This window comes from Thamnophis elegans, chromosome 4 (genome assembly GCF_009769535.1).
Source record: "Thamnophis elegans isolate rThaEle1 chromosome 4, rThaEle1.pri, whole genome shotgun sequence".
Taxonomy (NCBI): Eukaryota; Metazoa; Chordata; class Lepidosauria; order Squamata; family Colubridae; genus Thamnophis; species Thamnophis elegans.
The window spans coordinates 82672641-82690067 of NC_045544.1; the positions used below are offsets into that span (position 1 = coordinate 82672641).

Sequence of the window (17427 nt, forward strand, 5' to 3'; positions counted from 1 at the left end):
TTATATATCTGTTTGTTTTTAATTTTAACTAGTAAATGGTTCAAAGATGGCTTGGAAAAAAATCCTTAGAAGTTCTGTAAATGCAGCATGCTGTTCATTAAACCAAATTAATGCTGTTCATTAAACCAGACTTTTGCAGGAGTCTAAAAAGAAAACATGGCAATTTAAGAGATACATTTACTTTAAAATGGATTTCTTAAAATGTAAATCTGTATTGGATTATATAACTGTAGATTAGAGCTGCAACATATCTTTATACGTGAGATTCTAAAAGGTTAAAAAAGATAAAAGTTCATACAGTTGTACATTCATCTGTTATAGAAAAATAAGAGGGACTCTTAATTTTCTTTTTGTTGCTGCCTGTGAACTGAATATCCGATAAGTTATTTCATGAATACTTTTATCTATAATATTTATCATTAATGTGTGAGACTTTATCCATCTTTGTATCTCTATAGATGCAGTTTAAATTTATCATTTTGAAATATGAAACTTTTTAAAAAAATTCTGACCCTTTGTATTAAATGAAATATTTTTCTGTTATTTTCTAGTGCTTCACAAATGGTTCGATGGTTAAAACCTGTTCTAACTATGCATGCCTCCTACCTTTCAACGGTAAGTACTTTGATACACAGGGATTTTTACAATTTTGGTTTCATCTGGTGGATGCATGAAAGAAAGGCATTTCCAGACTGATAAAGGAGAATATTTGTAGTCCAGGGTAGAAATGAAAAGTCCTCGGTGCTCTCTGAGCTTGGTTATTTTCTTGCAGATGTTTCATTACCCAAATGAGGTAATATCAGTCCTAGCACTGATGATGTTATCTAGTTTAGGTAATGAAATGTCTGCAAGAAAACAACCAAGCTTAGCACCACAAGGTTCCTAATAATTTTCAGAGCATCGAATTCTTCTTTACTAGTCTGACTATATTGCATAGGCTTGTTAAAATAAAGGAGAATTGATTCAAATCTTCTAGAAGAGCAAAAAACAAAGAGGAGAGGAAATTAGATTTCATGAATTGCCTTTTGCTTCTGCAGTCATTGTATGCAGTTTTCTGTGTACAGTTGTCCCCTTCTCATGTTGAATTTATGCTGCTTGAATTCTTTTGTTTAAAGTGAATTCCTTACACAGTTGTCATTGTATAACATGTTACTCTTGTTTCAAAGTTCACTAATAATAAGTGAATATCATATTAAGAGCAGAATATGGCAATATGATTTTTGCCTCTAAGATGACAAAATTGACAAATTTGAAATAGGATGAGGTAAGGTGTTTAATTGTTCAGATGACACATTTAAAAATTATGTAGTAAGATAGGCAATCACTAAACAGGGCAGTCTAAGCAAGTTCATCCCCGAACTGACTTCGAAAACCAGCTGAAAATCAAGGCTGAAAATCAGCTGGCCATGCTGGAGCTGACAGGGCAATGCCTCACCTACCCTCGTAAATGGCTCTGCGTGCCACAGGTTCGCCATCACGGGCCTAGGACTACATTTGCATATGTCTTCATAGTTCTCTGTTGACTATTCTCTCTTTTTTCTCTTTATCCCCATCACAGTTGCCAGATCTAGCCTCCCAGCTTGGAACATTATATGAGTTAATGGAAAGCAGAGTAAAAACTTTGCAAAAGCTATCTCGCTTGCATGGAAAACTGTATCTTATTATCACTCAAGTAAGTTGAAGTTAATAATCTTGCTCCACAGAAAGAGTGTTGTTATGAACATAGAATGGGGGAATGTTACTAATAACAGTGAGATCTTCTATCAAATGTGGGAGGGTTTGCCAGAATTTATAACATGAAAGAAGTCGTGATCTTTCTCAGTGATTTGGGGGGAAATGAAATTACATATGATCAGTGTTGTAGCAGTCTTACTTAGAAAGTTTTTCATGTATGATAATTTTCCGTGGAATAGTATAGTTATCATGCATGATTTTCAAATATAAAAGGTGATTTCCAACATTAAGGGTAGCTTCCTGTTGACCATTTGAGAATTTCTGTGCGTTTGATAATTCAACAATTCTTATAAAAAGTAAACCAGTTTTGGAAAAAGAGAATATGTTAAGACATCCAGGGAACTTGGATGTCTTCAATCTTTAATTGAAGGCATTGCTTCACAAGCCTTTTATCCCACTAGAGACCTGTATAATTTTGTTTCAGTAGAACAGTTTTACAGATTCACTGAGAATACAATGATGAAGGCGCACAAAATGTATTTGTTCTAATTTTCAGGGATTAAAATAAATTTAGAGTTATCTTTTCAGGTGAATGTTAAAGCACAAGAACATATGTATTCATCTTAGTCTTAGTCTTAGTTTATTTATATGCCGCCCTTTTCCCTGGGGGGACTCAGGGCGGCTTACAACTCGAAGGGGGGGGGAAACAAACATTTAACACATAAGACAGTACATCATTAAAAGCACAACATTCATACTATTCGGGTGGGTTACAGTCTTTAACCCCAGGCCTGACGGGATAGCCAGATCTTAAGGGCTGTGCGGAAGGTCTGGAGGGTGGTGAAGGTACGAATCTCCACGGGGAGATCGTTCCATAGGGTCGGAGCTGCCACCGAGAAGGTTCTCCTCCGCGTGATTGCCAGTCGACATTGACTGGCAGATGGGACTCGGAGGAGGCCTAATCTATGGGATCTAATTGGTCGAGTGGAGGTGATTGGCAGTAGGCGGTCTCTCAAGTACCCAGATCCACTACCATGAAGGGCTTTGTGGGTAACAAGTAGCGCCTTGAAGCGTACTCGGAGATCAACAGGTAGCCAGTGCAGCTCGCGGAGGATAGGTGTTATGTGGGTGAAGCGAGGTGCACCCACAATCGCTCGCGCGGCCGCATTCTGGACTAGCTGAAGTTGCCGAATACTCTTCAAGGGCAGCCCCATGTAGAGCACATTGCAGTACTCCAGCCTAGAGGTCACAAGGGCACGAGTGACTGTTGTGAGAGCCTCCCGGTTCAGGTAGGGGCGCAACTGGTGCACCAGGCGAACCTGGGCAAATGCCCCTCTGGTCACAGCTGACAAATGGTGTTCAAAAGTCAGCTGTGGGTCCAGGAGGACTCCCAAGTTGCGGACCCTGTCTGAGGGGTGTAGTGTTTGACCCCCCAGCCTGAGAGATGGAATACTTGCCGAATTAGTGGGAGGGAAACACAACAGCCACTCGGTCTTGTCTGGGTTGAGCACAAGCTTGTTAGCCCTCATCCAGTCCCTAACAGCTTCAAGGCCCTGGTTCATCATGTCCACCGCTTCATTGAGTTGGCACGGGGCGGACAGATACAACTGAGTATCGTCCGCATACTGGTGGTATTTGATCCCGTGCCACCGAATGATCTCGCCCAGCGGTTTCATGTAGATGTTGAAAAGTAGGGGGGACAAGACCGAACCCTGCGGCACCCCATATGTTAGGGGCCTAGGGGTCGATCTCTGCCCTCCAACTAACACCGACTGCGACCTGTCCGAGAGGTAAGAGGAGAACCACCGCAAAACAGTGCCTCCCACCCCCACCTCCCGCAGTCGTCGCAGAAGGATACCATGGTCGATGGTATCGAAAGCCGCTGAGAGGTCAAGGAGAACCAGGATGGAGGCATGGCCTCCGTCTCTGGCTCTCCAGAGGTCATCGGTCAATGCGACCAAAGCGGTTTCTGTGCTGTAGCCAGGCCTGAAGCCAGACTGGAATGGGTCAAGATGTTTCCATAAGGCTACCTAATTATATATTTATTGATAGGCAGAACATAAATCTAATGAATTAAATAAAACAAGCCTATAATGACATTTTGTTGGAAAAGAAATAGATTAAAACATTTTTATCTTCAATGGCTATTGTTCGCTGTAATTTACTAGCAGCTGCCATTTCTTTTCTTGATGCCAAAGTTGATTCAGTTCAGTTGTAGTGAAATATAAAACTTGTAGTTTGTACAGATGTTGCAGAGTCCTATTAATGCAGAAGCAAATTCATTTTTTGAGTAGAGAGACAATCTATTAATGCCAGAAAAAAGCAATCACTTTTAATATTTGGGTTGGAGCTTCAGTTATCTTTTTTTTACCCTGCAATATGTACTTCGTTACTATCCTATGCAGCACTGGACAGTGGTTGTGCTGTCACTTTCAGCTGCATTTAGATAGAAGCTTTAGTTAGTTAGAGCCTGTTTTGTAATGTTGATTCTAGTCATAGACATTAAAAAGTTTAGGTCAAGTGACATCATTAGTTTGTAAGATGCCTTCATCACTTGCGATTAATATATATTTTGTGTTTTTGGAAAGATGTTTGATACAATAGTATATAATAATATTTTTACTTAAAACATACAAATGTTGCATTTACAGTGTTAACAATTTAAAATCAGGTATTACTAAACTTGTGAAAATATAATTTAAAAATTAGGTTATTTTATTGGAATTAAAACTTCATTGTTTGACAAATTAACAATAGCGTACAGAATAGCACTTTTCAAAAATTGTACATAGTTAATCATTTCTATTTGATGTACTGTAATTTGAATTCAACACAAGCTGTATGGCCTAGCTACAATCTCTGTTGATACCAAATACTTTTTTTTTAGGTGGCTGCATTAGAACAGGTTCAGGATGTGCCTGATATTGATCAGACTGCAAAACTAGTATATGAAGAAGGTAAGCAAAAGAAATTTGGTACTAATCAATTTGGATCAATTAGAAAATAAGATAGTGTATTATTAAAGGAGAATATTTGTAGCTCAGGGTTGAAATGAGGGGGTCCTTGGTGATTGCTGAGCTTGGTTGTTTTCTTGCAGATGTTTATCCAAACTAATTAACATCAGAGAGCACCCAGGACCCTTTAAAATTGTGTATTCTTTTTTACTTTCTGGTTCTATTTTTTTAGTTGAGCATCTTTTCAGTTGAATCTTCTCACTTAAAATTGAATGTGTCAGGGTAATGATGATTTAAAGCTGACCAGCAAATGTAAGGCTGATGCAACTGTAAGGCTGATGCAATGAGGATAAGATTTAAGATTGTGAAGGGGTCCATACAAGTCTATCATTTTAAGAGGTATCTATATAAAGGAGGCCATGCGAGGGCGTCTCTCTCTCTCTCTCTCTCTCCCTCTCTCTCCCTCTCTCTCTCTCTCTCTCCCTCTCCCTCCCTCTCTCTCCTCTCTCTCTCTCTCTCTCTCTCTCTCTCACACACACACACACACACACAACATGGAAGTAAAATTGAAAGTCATGATCATGATGCCTCGCTTAACAGCTATGGTGATTAGTGTGGACATGTAATATTTCTGCCAAGGAACATAGCACTTAGTGACAGAATTGCCAGCCCCAATTGTGGTCAGTACACGAGGACTGCCTATGCAGACAATCACCTGGATTAAAAGTTCTGTTCCTGTTTTTAACTTGAATTTGTATGCAAGTTTGAATTTGTACTTAACGAATGGGCCGCCTATTACTAAAATGGCAGATGACGTTCTCCTTCCTTAAGCTGATGAACCTCTGAAGCTATGTAATATTTTCATGAACTGCTTGGAACCTCTGAAGGCAGGCTCTGCATTAAAAATGCATGGCTTCAGCGGTTCATTAAAAAGATTGAATGGTTTCAGTGGTTTGTTGGCTCAAGGAAGGACAATGATGTCTACCACTTTTAATAATGGGCAGCCCATCTATAGGAAGGATGTTCTTAATCCAGGATTGCCTATATAAAAGATGGAGATTGTAGGCTCAAAGCAGAAGAAGTACAGGTTCCTTACCTCATTTACTAAATAAAGTGCAATTTTAAAATGCTTAAATATTCGGTCAAAACACAAAGTGAAAACTGTGGAGGTTTTATGGTTGGCTTATTTAAGGTGAGTTGCTAGTTTGCAGAAAGTATCTAGGGGTTCTTCTACCGTGTGCTATCATCATGCCCAAATTTGACACTGTAACGTATGTGCCCTACTTCAGTGTATATTTGCACTGACCAGAGTTGCTCCATGAAGGATATGGGCAAATTGTGAATGTGATAATATAAATTTTAAAAATATATTTAAAGATCTGTTGAATAGTGCTATACATTTATCTCAGAAAACCAAATGGGTTTGTTGGAATATATATCTAATCTGTCCCATGTTAATATTACAAAGATTCAAAAAAGCATGTGGCCATCGGTCTTTTCAGGATCCTTGAGTTCCTAAGACCTGACTTCTTAGGAGTTAAAAACAAATACAGGTACTCCTTGCAACTATAATTGGGGCTGGCAATTCTATCCCTAAGCAATGTGGTCACTAAGTCATACAACACTTGTGATTTTACTGCCAGCTTTGCCCTTGAGACCGCTTGTCAGAAGCCGCTTGTGAAGCCACTTGCAAATGGCAGTCGTGACCATGAGATGCTGCAACAGTTGTAAGCACCCACTGGATGAAAAGTGCCCAAACGTCAATCATGTGATTGCAGGGACATTGCAACAGTCGTAAAAGTGAGGACTGATAATAAAGTTACTTTTTGCAGTGCCATCATAATTGCAGACAGTTGCTAAAGAGGGCAATTACAGGTAGTCCTTGACTTATGACCACAATTGAGCCCAAAATTTCTGTTGCTAAGCGAGACATTTGTTAAATAAATTTTGCCCTATTTTACGATCATTCTTGCCACAGTTGTTGAGTGAATCACCGCAGTTGTTAAGTCAGTGATTGTTGTTAAGTGAATCTGATTTCCCCATTGACTTTGCTTGTCAGAAGGTTACAAAAGGTTACATGACACTGCCAAGCTTCTGAATTTTGATCCCATGAACCTGGGGATGCTGCAATGGTCATATGTATGAAAAATGATCATAAGTTACTTTTTTCAATGCTGTTGCAACTTTGAACGGTTAGTAAATGAACTGTTGCAAGTCAAGGACTACCTGTATTAAGCAAGGACTCCCTGTAGGTATACTGATGAGATACACTCAAAGATCTATAGATGAGAAGTTCTCAAACAAATGTTGGGTTGCCATTTTCTTTATTTGCTGGGCCATGTTTCTTTTCATTAATTACAAATATCACACATTGGTACTCTTTATCGACAGAATCATCAGACGATGGTTCAGATGACGAAATGGCTGCAGAGAGAGATTCAGATGTAAGTAAAGTTCAATGTCTTTCTTCACATACTTAAGAGGTTAAAAATGATTATGGTGAATGCATATTTTGTGATGTTCTCTGTCTCCTACAGGAAAATTGGGATGAAGATGAAGAGAAAGAAGATGAGGAAAACAATGAGAGGGATGAACAGTCGGACGATGAGCAGGAAATGACAATAGAAAAAGAAATCAACGGAGATTCAGATTTGGATCCAGACAATGACAGTACAATGGTATACCGTACAATACAATAGCAGAGTTGGAAGGGACCTTGGAAGTCTTCTAGTACAACCCCCTGCGTAGGCAGGAAACCTATACTGTTTCAAACAAATGGCTATCCAACATCTTCTTGAGGACTTCCAGTGTTGGGGCATTCACAACTTCTGGATGCAAGCTGTTCCACTGATTAGTGAAGAAGAATAGCATACTGTTTAAAGAAAGAAAACTTGTTGGGAGCTGGCTACCAAAATGTGTCACTTCTGGATTGCCATGCGGGAAGCCACTTGGATTCATACAAGGAGTGCACACTTGATTCCTAATATATCTGATGGCTTATTGGAAAACTCTTTGTTTCCAAATCTGGAGAGCACGATGCCATGGTTCTTCAGTTCTATATTTCTAGGGATCACAGTGAAACAACTTTCTTCCATATAGCAAGCAAATTATTATTTTTATTTGGATATTTCTTTTACAGCTCAAGTCTAATAGCTTATCGATCCCCATTGGGTGATGACCCTATTGCCGCTTGTTTTAAGTTCTGATGGATTGAAGACCACTCTTTATCTTCTTACCCTGCTTTAGTTAAATACTTTCTTAGTTGGCATCTTATTACAATTTTTTGGAAGAAACTAAATATTTTTGTAAGACTCAAAAACATTACTTTGAATTTCTTGGTAGTTCTTCCTCTTTCCTCCACAACAACATCCATTCTCGCATAAGAGAATTATTCATACCTTGGCAATGATACATTGCAAACCAGGTTTTCAGACTAAACTGACTTTTTTATATATTTGTGTGTAAATCAGTCATTTTTCATGTACTTAAAAAAAGGACTTGTGTTTAATCCTAACGTTTTTGGTTTTTTTGCGCTTGTATATAAATTTATTTGCTGACCCAGGGAGAGTTCTTTGGAGGCAGAAAAATAATGAAAATTGGGAGGGCAGAGACTTGTGAATAACGTTACACAAAACTTATACATTTATTTTGAATTTTTAATCTTGGGAAGAATGGGGTTGCTATTAGCTCAATTAAGCTGAATATAAACAATTGGGTAAAGTTTTTGAGCCATTCATCTATAATGTACAGTTTAATTTGTTGGAGCTGTTGCAACTTAATGCTGCTCTCCTTTGTAAAGTGAATAAATATACCTTGTCTTATGAAGTATTAGTCTGTGATATATGGAATATAATGAAATGCTTGTAACTGGAATTTTGTACTGAAGATGCACCAAGCCCTTTTTTTTTGCTATCATGGAGCAAGTTTGGAATAAATTCTAGTTTTTTTGAGCTACCTTGTTGCATTGTAAAGGTAGTTGTCCCTTATCAACAGTGATTGGAACTGGGAACCCCATTGTTAAGTAATGCAGTGGTAAGGCACAATGACACTTGGCTGCACCAACTTAACAACCACTCTGGTAGTTGCTATTGCCCTTGTTAGCTGAATCCCACGCGGCTGCAGCATCTCTCAAGTCATGTGGTGGCTATTTTTGACCTTCAACTGGTTTCTTCACTGATTTTGTTGTCCAGAAGACAGTTGTGAAGGTTGCAAATGCCTGGTATGTACCTGGGATCCTGTGTGTGACATAATTGTGAGCCAGATTCCAAGTGTCCTGAATTGCAATCACATGATCATGGAGATGTTGCAGCCGCTTCAACTTTGAGGACCTGTTGTAAGTATCCCTTGTTCAAGACCATCACAACTTCAGTTGCTGAACAAGTGGACAATAAACAAATACTACTTGTATTTTGTCCTTTTTCCTCAACTTGCATTTGTTCATATTGTTTGCCTGAGCTGCAATATGGGTTGCCATGTAGTATCAAGAGAAACCAAAGAACCCCTATATACATAGTTTTAACTGAATAAGGTGGAGATACTTTACAAATATATCAGCATGGCTGGCTGAGGAATTCTGGGAATTGAAGTCCACAAGTATTAAAGTTGCCAAGTTTGGAAACTCCTGAGATATATCATGGAAACTTTCATGTCAAGCCATCTTATACCACTGCAATGGCATTTTCAAACAAAATGATGTCCCACAATATCCTGTCTTCTCTGCCATTCAAACTAGGAAGGTTATAGTTTCAAACTAGTTTGAAAATTCTATTAACATTTACTAGAGAATAAAATGCAATGAAAATGAAGATTAAAAAGGGGGAGATTAAAATAGATGAAAACGTAGAAAAAACAAGATCAAATAAATTCTCTTTGTTTAAAACAGTTTACATTGCATTATTAACCAAATCCATTTTTTCTTTTTTTTCCCATTATGGGAAAATTATATATATATATTATATATATTTGTTTACACTTAATCTTTCTAAACATATTAAAATCATACCCATTGAAATTTAACATTTTTAATATTCATTTTAAGACTAACATTTCATCTATAACTTAAATAAGTTCTAATGCATCTTTTTAACATCCTTACTCCTCTTTCATGGATTTTTTGGAACATAGTTCAAGTGAATTATTTTGTTTAAATACTCCCAAAATAATTTTTGCAATCAGATGATGTCAGCTTCCCACAGCAAACAATACAAAAGCAAAAATTATAACTCAATGTCCTAGGTGGCAAATTGATGAAAACGGTGAAAGAAAAAAATACACACTTATTTTAGGTCACCTCTAACAAACCACCTCTTTATCCTTCAACAATAATGTCCCCAAAATAGCTCTAATCTTCAAATGGAGTAACAGGTTGTGACCTTTTAGCTTAGTAAATATAATAAATACAGATAGTCCTCGATTTATGACCACAATTGAGTCCAAAATTTATGTGGCTAAGAAAGATTTGGTAAGTGAGTTTTGTCCCACTTTATGAATTCTTGCCATAGTTAAGTGAATCACTGCAATTGTTAAATTAGTAACACAGTTAAGTAAATCTGGCTTCCCCATTGACTTTGCTCATCAGCAGGTCGCAAAAGGCAATCACATGACCCTAGGACTTCAGCCATTATAAATATGCATCAGGTTTTTGAATTTTGATCATGTGACCATGGGTATACTGCAATGATCATAAGTGATAAACAATCATCTTTTTCAGGGCTGTTGTAACGATGGACAGTCATTAAATGAACTTTTAAGTCGACTACCTGTAAAGTATTTAAGAAGTGAAAGGCACAACTTCTGTGCTCTGCTTGGGGAATCCAAGCATGGGTTAACTTTGTCCATTAGCCTAGAGACTGAATTATGCATATTGATGGCCACGCCTCCTCTGACTGGACTGGTTCAGTCTTTTAACTCAGTCCAGCCTAAAGAGATGCAAAAACATTTCTCTAGGTTATTAGACAAAATCATTATTAATCAGCTTGGATTCCCTTAGAACTCTGTGTAACAGCTTGAGCTCTTTCCACGGAACATCAGATATCTCTGCATATAGGTTCGTTTCCTTTTGTTTAAGGTAGCAATTGGATGTTAGCGTTCCTGGAGCCTTTGGGGCCAGGAAAGCTTTTTCCTTGGAAGCGAAGTCACTTCGGTGATATTTGTTGGAAGGTCGGTTTGCCGCCTTTGTTTGTCTTGCCGTGGTTGGGGATCGATTTGCCGCCCCGTGCCGGCCACTGTACCCATTCTATGCTGTTTTCCCGAGGTTTGCTTTGTGACGTGTGGAATCTGGATGCCCCGTCACCATATAGCTGGGTTCGCTGTCTTTATCTTGGCCATTGAGCGCATCTGAGAGCCATGGCTGCGGTCACTGGCGAATTACGAGACTGGCCATTTTGGAGTCCATTTTGCGCCGAAAAACAGTCAGGCTGGACTCGGTTTCGTTTTCCCACCCACAGTAACATAAAATCACCAGATTTCTTGCTCCATGGAGGTCAGTTCGCCACCATTCTACCGGAGCACATGCTTGATCTCTTGCGGTCTCCTGCTTCGATTGCGATCGGCATTTGGTCTATCATTGAATGTGACCTTGAGCCCTTTCAACCTAGTTTATCATGGCAGATCATTCTACTACCGGGGGCAGCGCCGGGGCTTCCACCTCCCCTCTGTTGTCCTCCGGTGCCACTGGGGCTTCAGCCAGAGTGTATAGAACTACCACCAGGGCCGCCAGTCACAGATCCCACACCACTTCAGCGGCTCCTGCCAGGGCCGCTAAGCATGCCAGTAAGACTAAGAATGTCTAAATCCCTCAACCCCTAGGCCACCTCCCATCTTGCTGCCGGAGGGGCCTTCTACCTCCAGCTTAACTGGGATTCAGGGGTGGTCCCCAGACCTCCCTTATCCTTCAGGACATAACCACTGAAGGGCCTGACTCAGGCCTTCAGGGCTCATCTGATGCTTCTGAGTACAGCCCAGGCCCGGCTCCTTCCCGATCAGGGGCCCCAGCCACCTTTATTCCCACTGCCTCTGGCAGCAGACCGGAGGACAATTCAGAATTTGACCTCTCCCCTGGGCTCAGGACATGATTGCCACTGCCATATCTAGGGGAGTCTACGCAGAATTACAGCACAGGAGTCAGCGCGCTAGGAACTTGATTTCTGCCAAAGATTTAGCCACCTCAAGCTGATCCCTCTTCTTTGCTTTCCATCTACAGTGAGGGATCTGTTTTGGGGGAGGACGGTAAAATTTTGGATCTAGAGTTATCAGATGATGAAGGTCTGATCCAGGATAAAGTTCCCTTCTCGGGCCTCTTCAGACTGCCCTATTTAAATCCCTACTTTATAAGGCCAAGGCCACCTCCAATTTGGGGGAAACAACCACTCCGGCCAGCACTGAAGTGGGTCTTGACCCCACAGAATGCTTGTTGGGGATTCAGGGTACTCCCCCCTCTCCTATACCACCCTATCTAATAGATCCTTTTCTCAGTCTCAGGACAGGTTTCAGGACAGAGCCAATACTAGGGACAGAGGTAGAAACCAGCATCAATAGCAGACCCAGGCCTGGTGGCCTTTTCGTGGTGCCAACAACTGGTCCTTTCGTGGGTACCGGTGACTCGCTAGAGGTTGGTCCTATTGGCAGGTGCTTGACTACCTTCCCCCCACCAATGGGAAGCCACAACCTCAGATGCCTGGGCTCTTCAGACTGTGAGACTGGGCCTCACTCTGGAATTCCTGGCCATTCCCTCGAGATGTTTCATCAGATGCCTGGTACCCAGGTGTCAGGTAAAATGGCGCCTGATGGACACAGAAATTCAGCACCTCATTTCCATCAAAGCCATAGAACAGGTGCCAAGAGGGCAGGAGGGTCTAGGATTTTACGTCACACTCTTCCTAGTTCTCAAGAACTCGGGAGGATGCGAGCCATCCTAGACTTGAAACAGCTCAACTTCTATCTAAAGTACCAAAAATTCCAAATCCAATCGCTCAAAAGCATTCTAGCATGCATTCGCCAAGGCGATCTCACCTTCATCGACATCAAGGAGGCATATTTGCACATGCCAAAACATCAGGCCCATCAAAGGTTTCTGCGCTTCCACTTTGCAGGGTGTCATTTCCAATATCGCGCCCTGCCATTTGGCGCATCATTGGCCCCGCGAACCTTCACCAAATTGCTATCAGTGATCGCAGCCTCGCTGAAATCAGTTCCCGTAAGAGTCAGTTGTTATCTAAAACAACATCTTGGTCTTATAGTCTTCCCGGGACCTACAGCTGACGATCGACACCTTGTAAGATCACCGCTTTGTACTGAACTTCCCAAAGAGCCACCTGCACCCGACCATGTCTCTCCTGCATCTCGGGACAGTCATCAATTCGGAAGCGTGTGTTGTGTCCTTCTCTCAAGAGAGAGACAACAGAGCCTGCAGTCCCTGGTGAGTCAAGTGCTCAATCAGAGGTCACCTTCCCTCGTAGTATTTTCCCAACTTCTGGGGAAAATGATATCGTGCATAGACATCCCTTGGGCAAGGTTCCACGGACGACCACTTCAGTGGTTTCTCCTCCCCTTTCAAAGGGCTCATGCCAGTCACACTCAGACCAGGACTCACTTACCCACCAAGGTGTCCCTGTCACTCTGTTGTTGGATGTCGGCCAGCATCCTCAAGGGAAACCGGATCGGATCATAGTTACAACAATTCGGGTGGGGAGCCCATGCCCTGGATTGAATGGCACAAGGTCATTGGACTGACTGGGCGCTGAGGAACAGCTGGAGCCACGTGCTATTCACCTAGCCCTCCGCGAGTTTCAAGACCTGGTGACATCTAACCATGTGTTGATACTCGCCGACAACGTGGCCTCTAAGGCACATGTAAACCACCAGGGGGGTACGCGATCCAAATCTCTGATGATGGAAGCAGAATGTCTGCACCACTGGGCGGAGAACCATCTGTTGTCAGTCCGAGCAACATATATCGGGCACTGCAAATGTCCAAGCGGATTGGTTAAGCAGGGCCATGGTGGATCAGGCGGAGTAGTGGTTGCACCCAGCCCTGTTCCAAGAGCTTTCCCACTGCTTTGGGCAACCGCAGGTGGATCTGTTCACTCAACCTGACAACACATACCTGCCGTGATTCTACACCAGGTTTCAGGTACCAGGGGTGGAAGGCACCGATGCCCTTCGCAGTGCTTGGCCAGAGGGCCTCTTTATGCCTTCCCACCCCAACCAATTGTACTGCTGGTCATCCAGAAGGTTCTAGCAGAATGGGCGGAGGTACTACTGGTCGCACCGATGTGGCTACGATGTCCCTGGTACGCCGACCTCATCCATCTGTCAATTTCACGCCCATAGAGAATTCCGGACGACCGGCTATCCCTCTCGCAAGGATTCCTCATCCATCCGAATCCACAGCTTTAGCTGTGTGGCATGTGAGCGGGTGATCCTGAGTCAACAGTATTTCTCTGACAAAGTCATCTTCACGATCTAGGCGGCTCGCTGCCCATCAACAACACGCATCTACGAGGCTACCTGGCACACCTTCTGCAGATGGTGTCGAGCTACAGGTGCAGATCCAACGAAGGCAACCATACCGCAGGTATTAGACTTCCTACAGATGGGCATGGACAAGGGGCTAACACCTAACACCCTCCGCCGTCAAATTGCGGCTCTGTCTACTGTGATTGGTAGTGGGCAGGGCCACCTCCTATCACAACACCCGGGGGTGCATAGAACCTTAGTCCACCCATTGTTAATTGCTACCCCACCTGGACCTTTCCCTGGTGCTCAAAGCCATTACAGTTGCTCCATTCGAGCCTATTCGGACCATCTCCCTCAGGTTATTGACTCTTAAGACTTCTCCAGGGGAGAATCTGGATGGACATCACTGGATTGATTTTCAAGCTGTTACCCCTGAGGAAGTGGACAAGGCCATGGGAACTGTAAGTGCCTCCACATGTGTACTGGACCCGTGCCCCTCCTGGCTAGTTGCTAACAGCAGGGAGGTGACACGGGGCTGGATCCAGGTGGTTCTTACCGCCTCCCTTCGGGAGGGGTTCTTTCCCCCCGCTTTAAAGACGGTGGTGGTGAGACCCCTTCTGAAGAAGCCATCTTTGGATCCAACTGTTTTAAACAACTATCGTCCAGTCTCCAACCTCCCCTTCATGGGGAAGGTTGTTGAGAAAGTGGTGGCCTTTCAGCTCTGGCGGTCCTTGGAGGAAACCGATTATCTAGATCCCTTTCAGTCAGGATTTAGGCCTGGCTACAGCACGGAAACCGCTTTGGTCGCGCTGACCGATGATCTCTGGAGAGCCAGGGATGGAGGTCATGCCTCCATCCTAGTGCTCCTTGACTTCTCAGCGGCCTTCGATACCATCGACCATGGTATCCTTCTGCGACGACTGCGGGAGGTGGGGGTGGGAGGCACTGTTCTACGGTGGTTCTCCTCTTACCTCTCGAACAGGTCGCAGTCGGTGTTGGTCGGAGGGCAGAGATCGACCCCCTAGGCCCCTGAATTATGGGGTGCCGCAGGGTTTGGTCCTGTCCCCCGTCCTGTTTAATATCTACATGAAGCCGCTGGGTGAGATCATTCGACGGCACGGGATAAAATACCATCAGTATGCGGACGATACACAGTTGTATCTGTCCGCCCCGTGCCAACTCAGTGAAGCGGTTGACGTGATGTGCTAGTGCCTCGAGGCTGTTAGGGTCTGGATGGGGGTTAACAAGCTTGCACTCAATCCAGATAAGACTGAGTGGCTGGTGTGTTTCCCTCCCACTAATTGGCCAAGTTTTCCATCTCTCAGGCTGGGGGGGTCAAACAGTACGCCCCTCGGACAGGGTTCGCAATTTGGGAATCCTCCTGGACCCACAGCTGACTTTTGAACACCACTTGTTGGCTGTGACCAGGGGGGCACTTGCCCAGGTTCGCCTGGTGCACCAGTTGCGTCCCTACCTGAACCAGGAGGCCCTCACAACAGTCACTCGTGCCCTTGTGACCTCTAGACTGGACTACTGCAACGTGCTCTACATGGGGCAGCCCTTGAAGAGCATTCGGAGACTTCAGCTTGTCCAGAATGCAGCCACGCGAGCGATCGTGGGTGCACCTCGGTTCACCCATGTAACACTTATCCTCTGCGAGCTGCACTGGCTGCCTATTGGTCTTCGGATATGCTTCAAGGCACTAGTCATCACTTATAAATCCCTTCATGGTATTGGACCTGGATACTTGAGAGACCGCCTGCTGCCAATTACCTCCAATAGACCGATTAGATCCCACAGATTAGGCCTCCTCCGAATTCCATCCGCCGGCCAATGCCGACTGGCGACCACCCGGAGGAGAGCCTTCTCTGTGGCTGCTCCGACCCTCTGGAATGAGCTCCCCGCGGAGATTCGAACCCTCACCACCCTCCAGGCCTTCCGCAAAGCCCTTAAAACCTGGCTATTCCGACAGGCCTGGGGCTAAAGAGCTTTTGCCCCCCCCCCTCGAATGGTATGGTTGTTGTGTGCTTTTAAATTGTGTATTGTTTTGTTCGTCTTTTTTATTCCTTATTTGTACCCCTTCCCTTGACTTGGATTGTGAGCCGCCCTGAGTCCCCTTCGGGGAAAAGGGCGGCATATAAATGAAATCAATTCAATTCAATTCAATTCAATTTAGTAGCCATCACATTGGCCAGACGGGTGTCAGAATTGGCAGTGCTCTCCATTCGGGATGACCTATGCATCTTCCATCCAAGAAGGGTCGTATTACGTTTAGACCCAACATTCCTTCCAAAAGTCAACTCATGGTTCCACAGGTCACAAGAGAGCACTCTCCCAGATTTCTGCCCACATCTGTCTCACCCCTGAGAACGGCGTTGGCATCACCTCGATGTCTGTCGTTCACTTCACCGCTATGTGAGATGCACCGCATTGTTCAGAAGGACAGAGACTCTGTGTCTTTCCAACCAGCCACCATGGGCCAAAAGGCATCCTCTCATACTATCGGCTGCTGGTTGAAGGCATATATTGCCCTCACCTACGACTGTCAGTCCCGACCAGTTCCCAGTCGCATTACTCCCCATTCTACCAGAAGTGCTGCCACAATGGCGGCAGGGCAGTGACCTGGTCATCGCCGTCGCCCTTTATCCATCATTACAAGGTGGACGTTTATGCCTCGGCTGAGCACGTGCTGCAAAGGGTGATTTCTTTGCCTATGACACCAGACCAGCCTCGCTTCCGCCCCTGAAGTTTATTGCTTTGGCATATCCCATGCTTGGATTCCCAAGCAGCGCACAGGAGAACAACCATTGACTTACCTGAATGGTCCTTCTATGTGCACTGCGAGGGGAATCCAAACCCGCCCTCGGCTTCGGCTGTTCTGGGCCTGGATCTACCTTTCTCCAATTACATCCTGACTTACCTTGACTTCTAGACCTTTTTGCATCTCTCAAACCAGCTGAACCTTCGTGCAAAACTGAACCAGTTCAGTCAGAGGAGGCATGGCCATCAATTTGCATAACTCAGTCTCTAGGCTAATGGACAAAGTTAACTCATGGTTGGATTTCCCTCGCAACGCACATAGAAGGACCATTCATGTAAGTCAACAGTCATTATTGTCAGTAATGGATGCTTTTTAAATACCTCCCAGCTTATGGATAACTCACCTGGCTGCTCCAGAGCGTTGCTTCAGAGTCTCCTTGCAAACCACCACCATAAGAAAGATTTTGAGTGACTGGGTCTCTCCCTAATCCAGGAGAGTCATAAAAATTTAGGGAATTCTGTTTCTTTGTAAATTTATACAGCATAAATCTTCAAGCAGATGGCAGTACAGAGCTGACTTTGG

General features: G+C 43.5%; 1 protein-coding gene across 1 annotated transcript in view; it reads left to right on the forward strand.

Moving 5' to 3' along the window:
• Window positions 1-8453, forward strand: part of WDR43 (WD repeat domain 43) — a 28038-nt gene extending 19585 nt beyond the window's left edge. The window contains exons 14-18 of the mRNA XM_032215992.1: window positions 552-615; window positions 1559-1672; window positions 4562-4631; window positions 7020-7072; window positions 7166-8453. Coding sequence (XP_032071883.1) covers window positions 552-615; window positions 1559-1672; window positions 4562-4631; window positions 7020-7072; window positions 7166-7327 — 463 coding nt within the window. The 3' untranslated portion in view covers window positions 7328-8453. The remainder of the gene's footprint in view (window positions 1-551; window positions 616-1558; window positions 1673-4561; window positions 4632-7019; window positions 7073-7165) is intronic.
• The last annotated feature ends 8974 nt before the right edge of the window (window positions 8454-17427 follow it).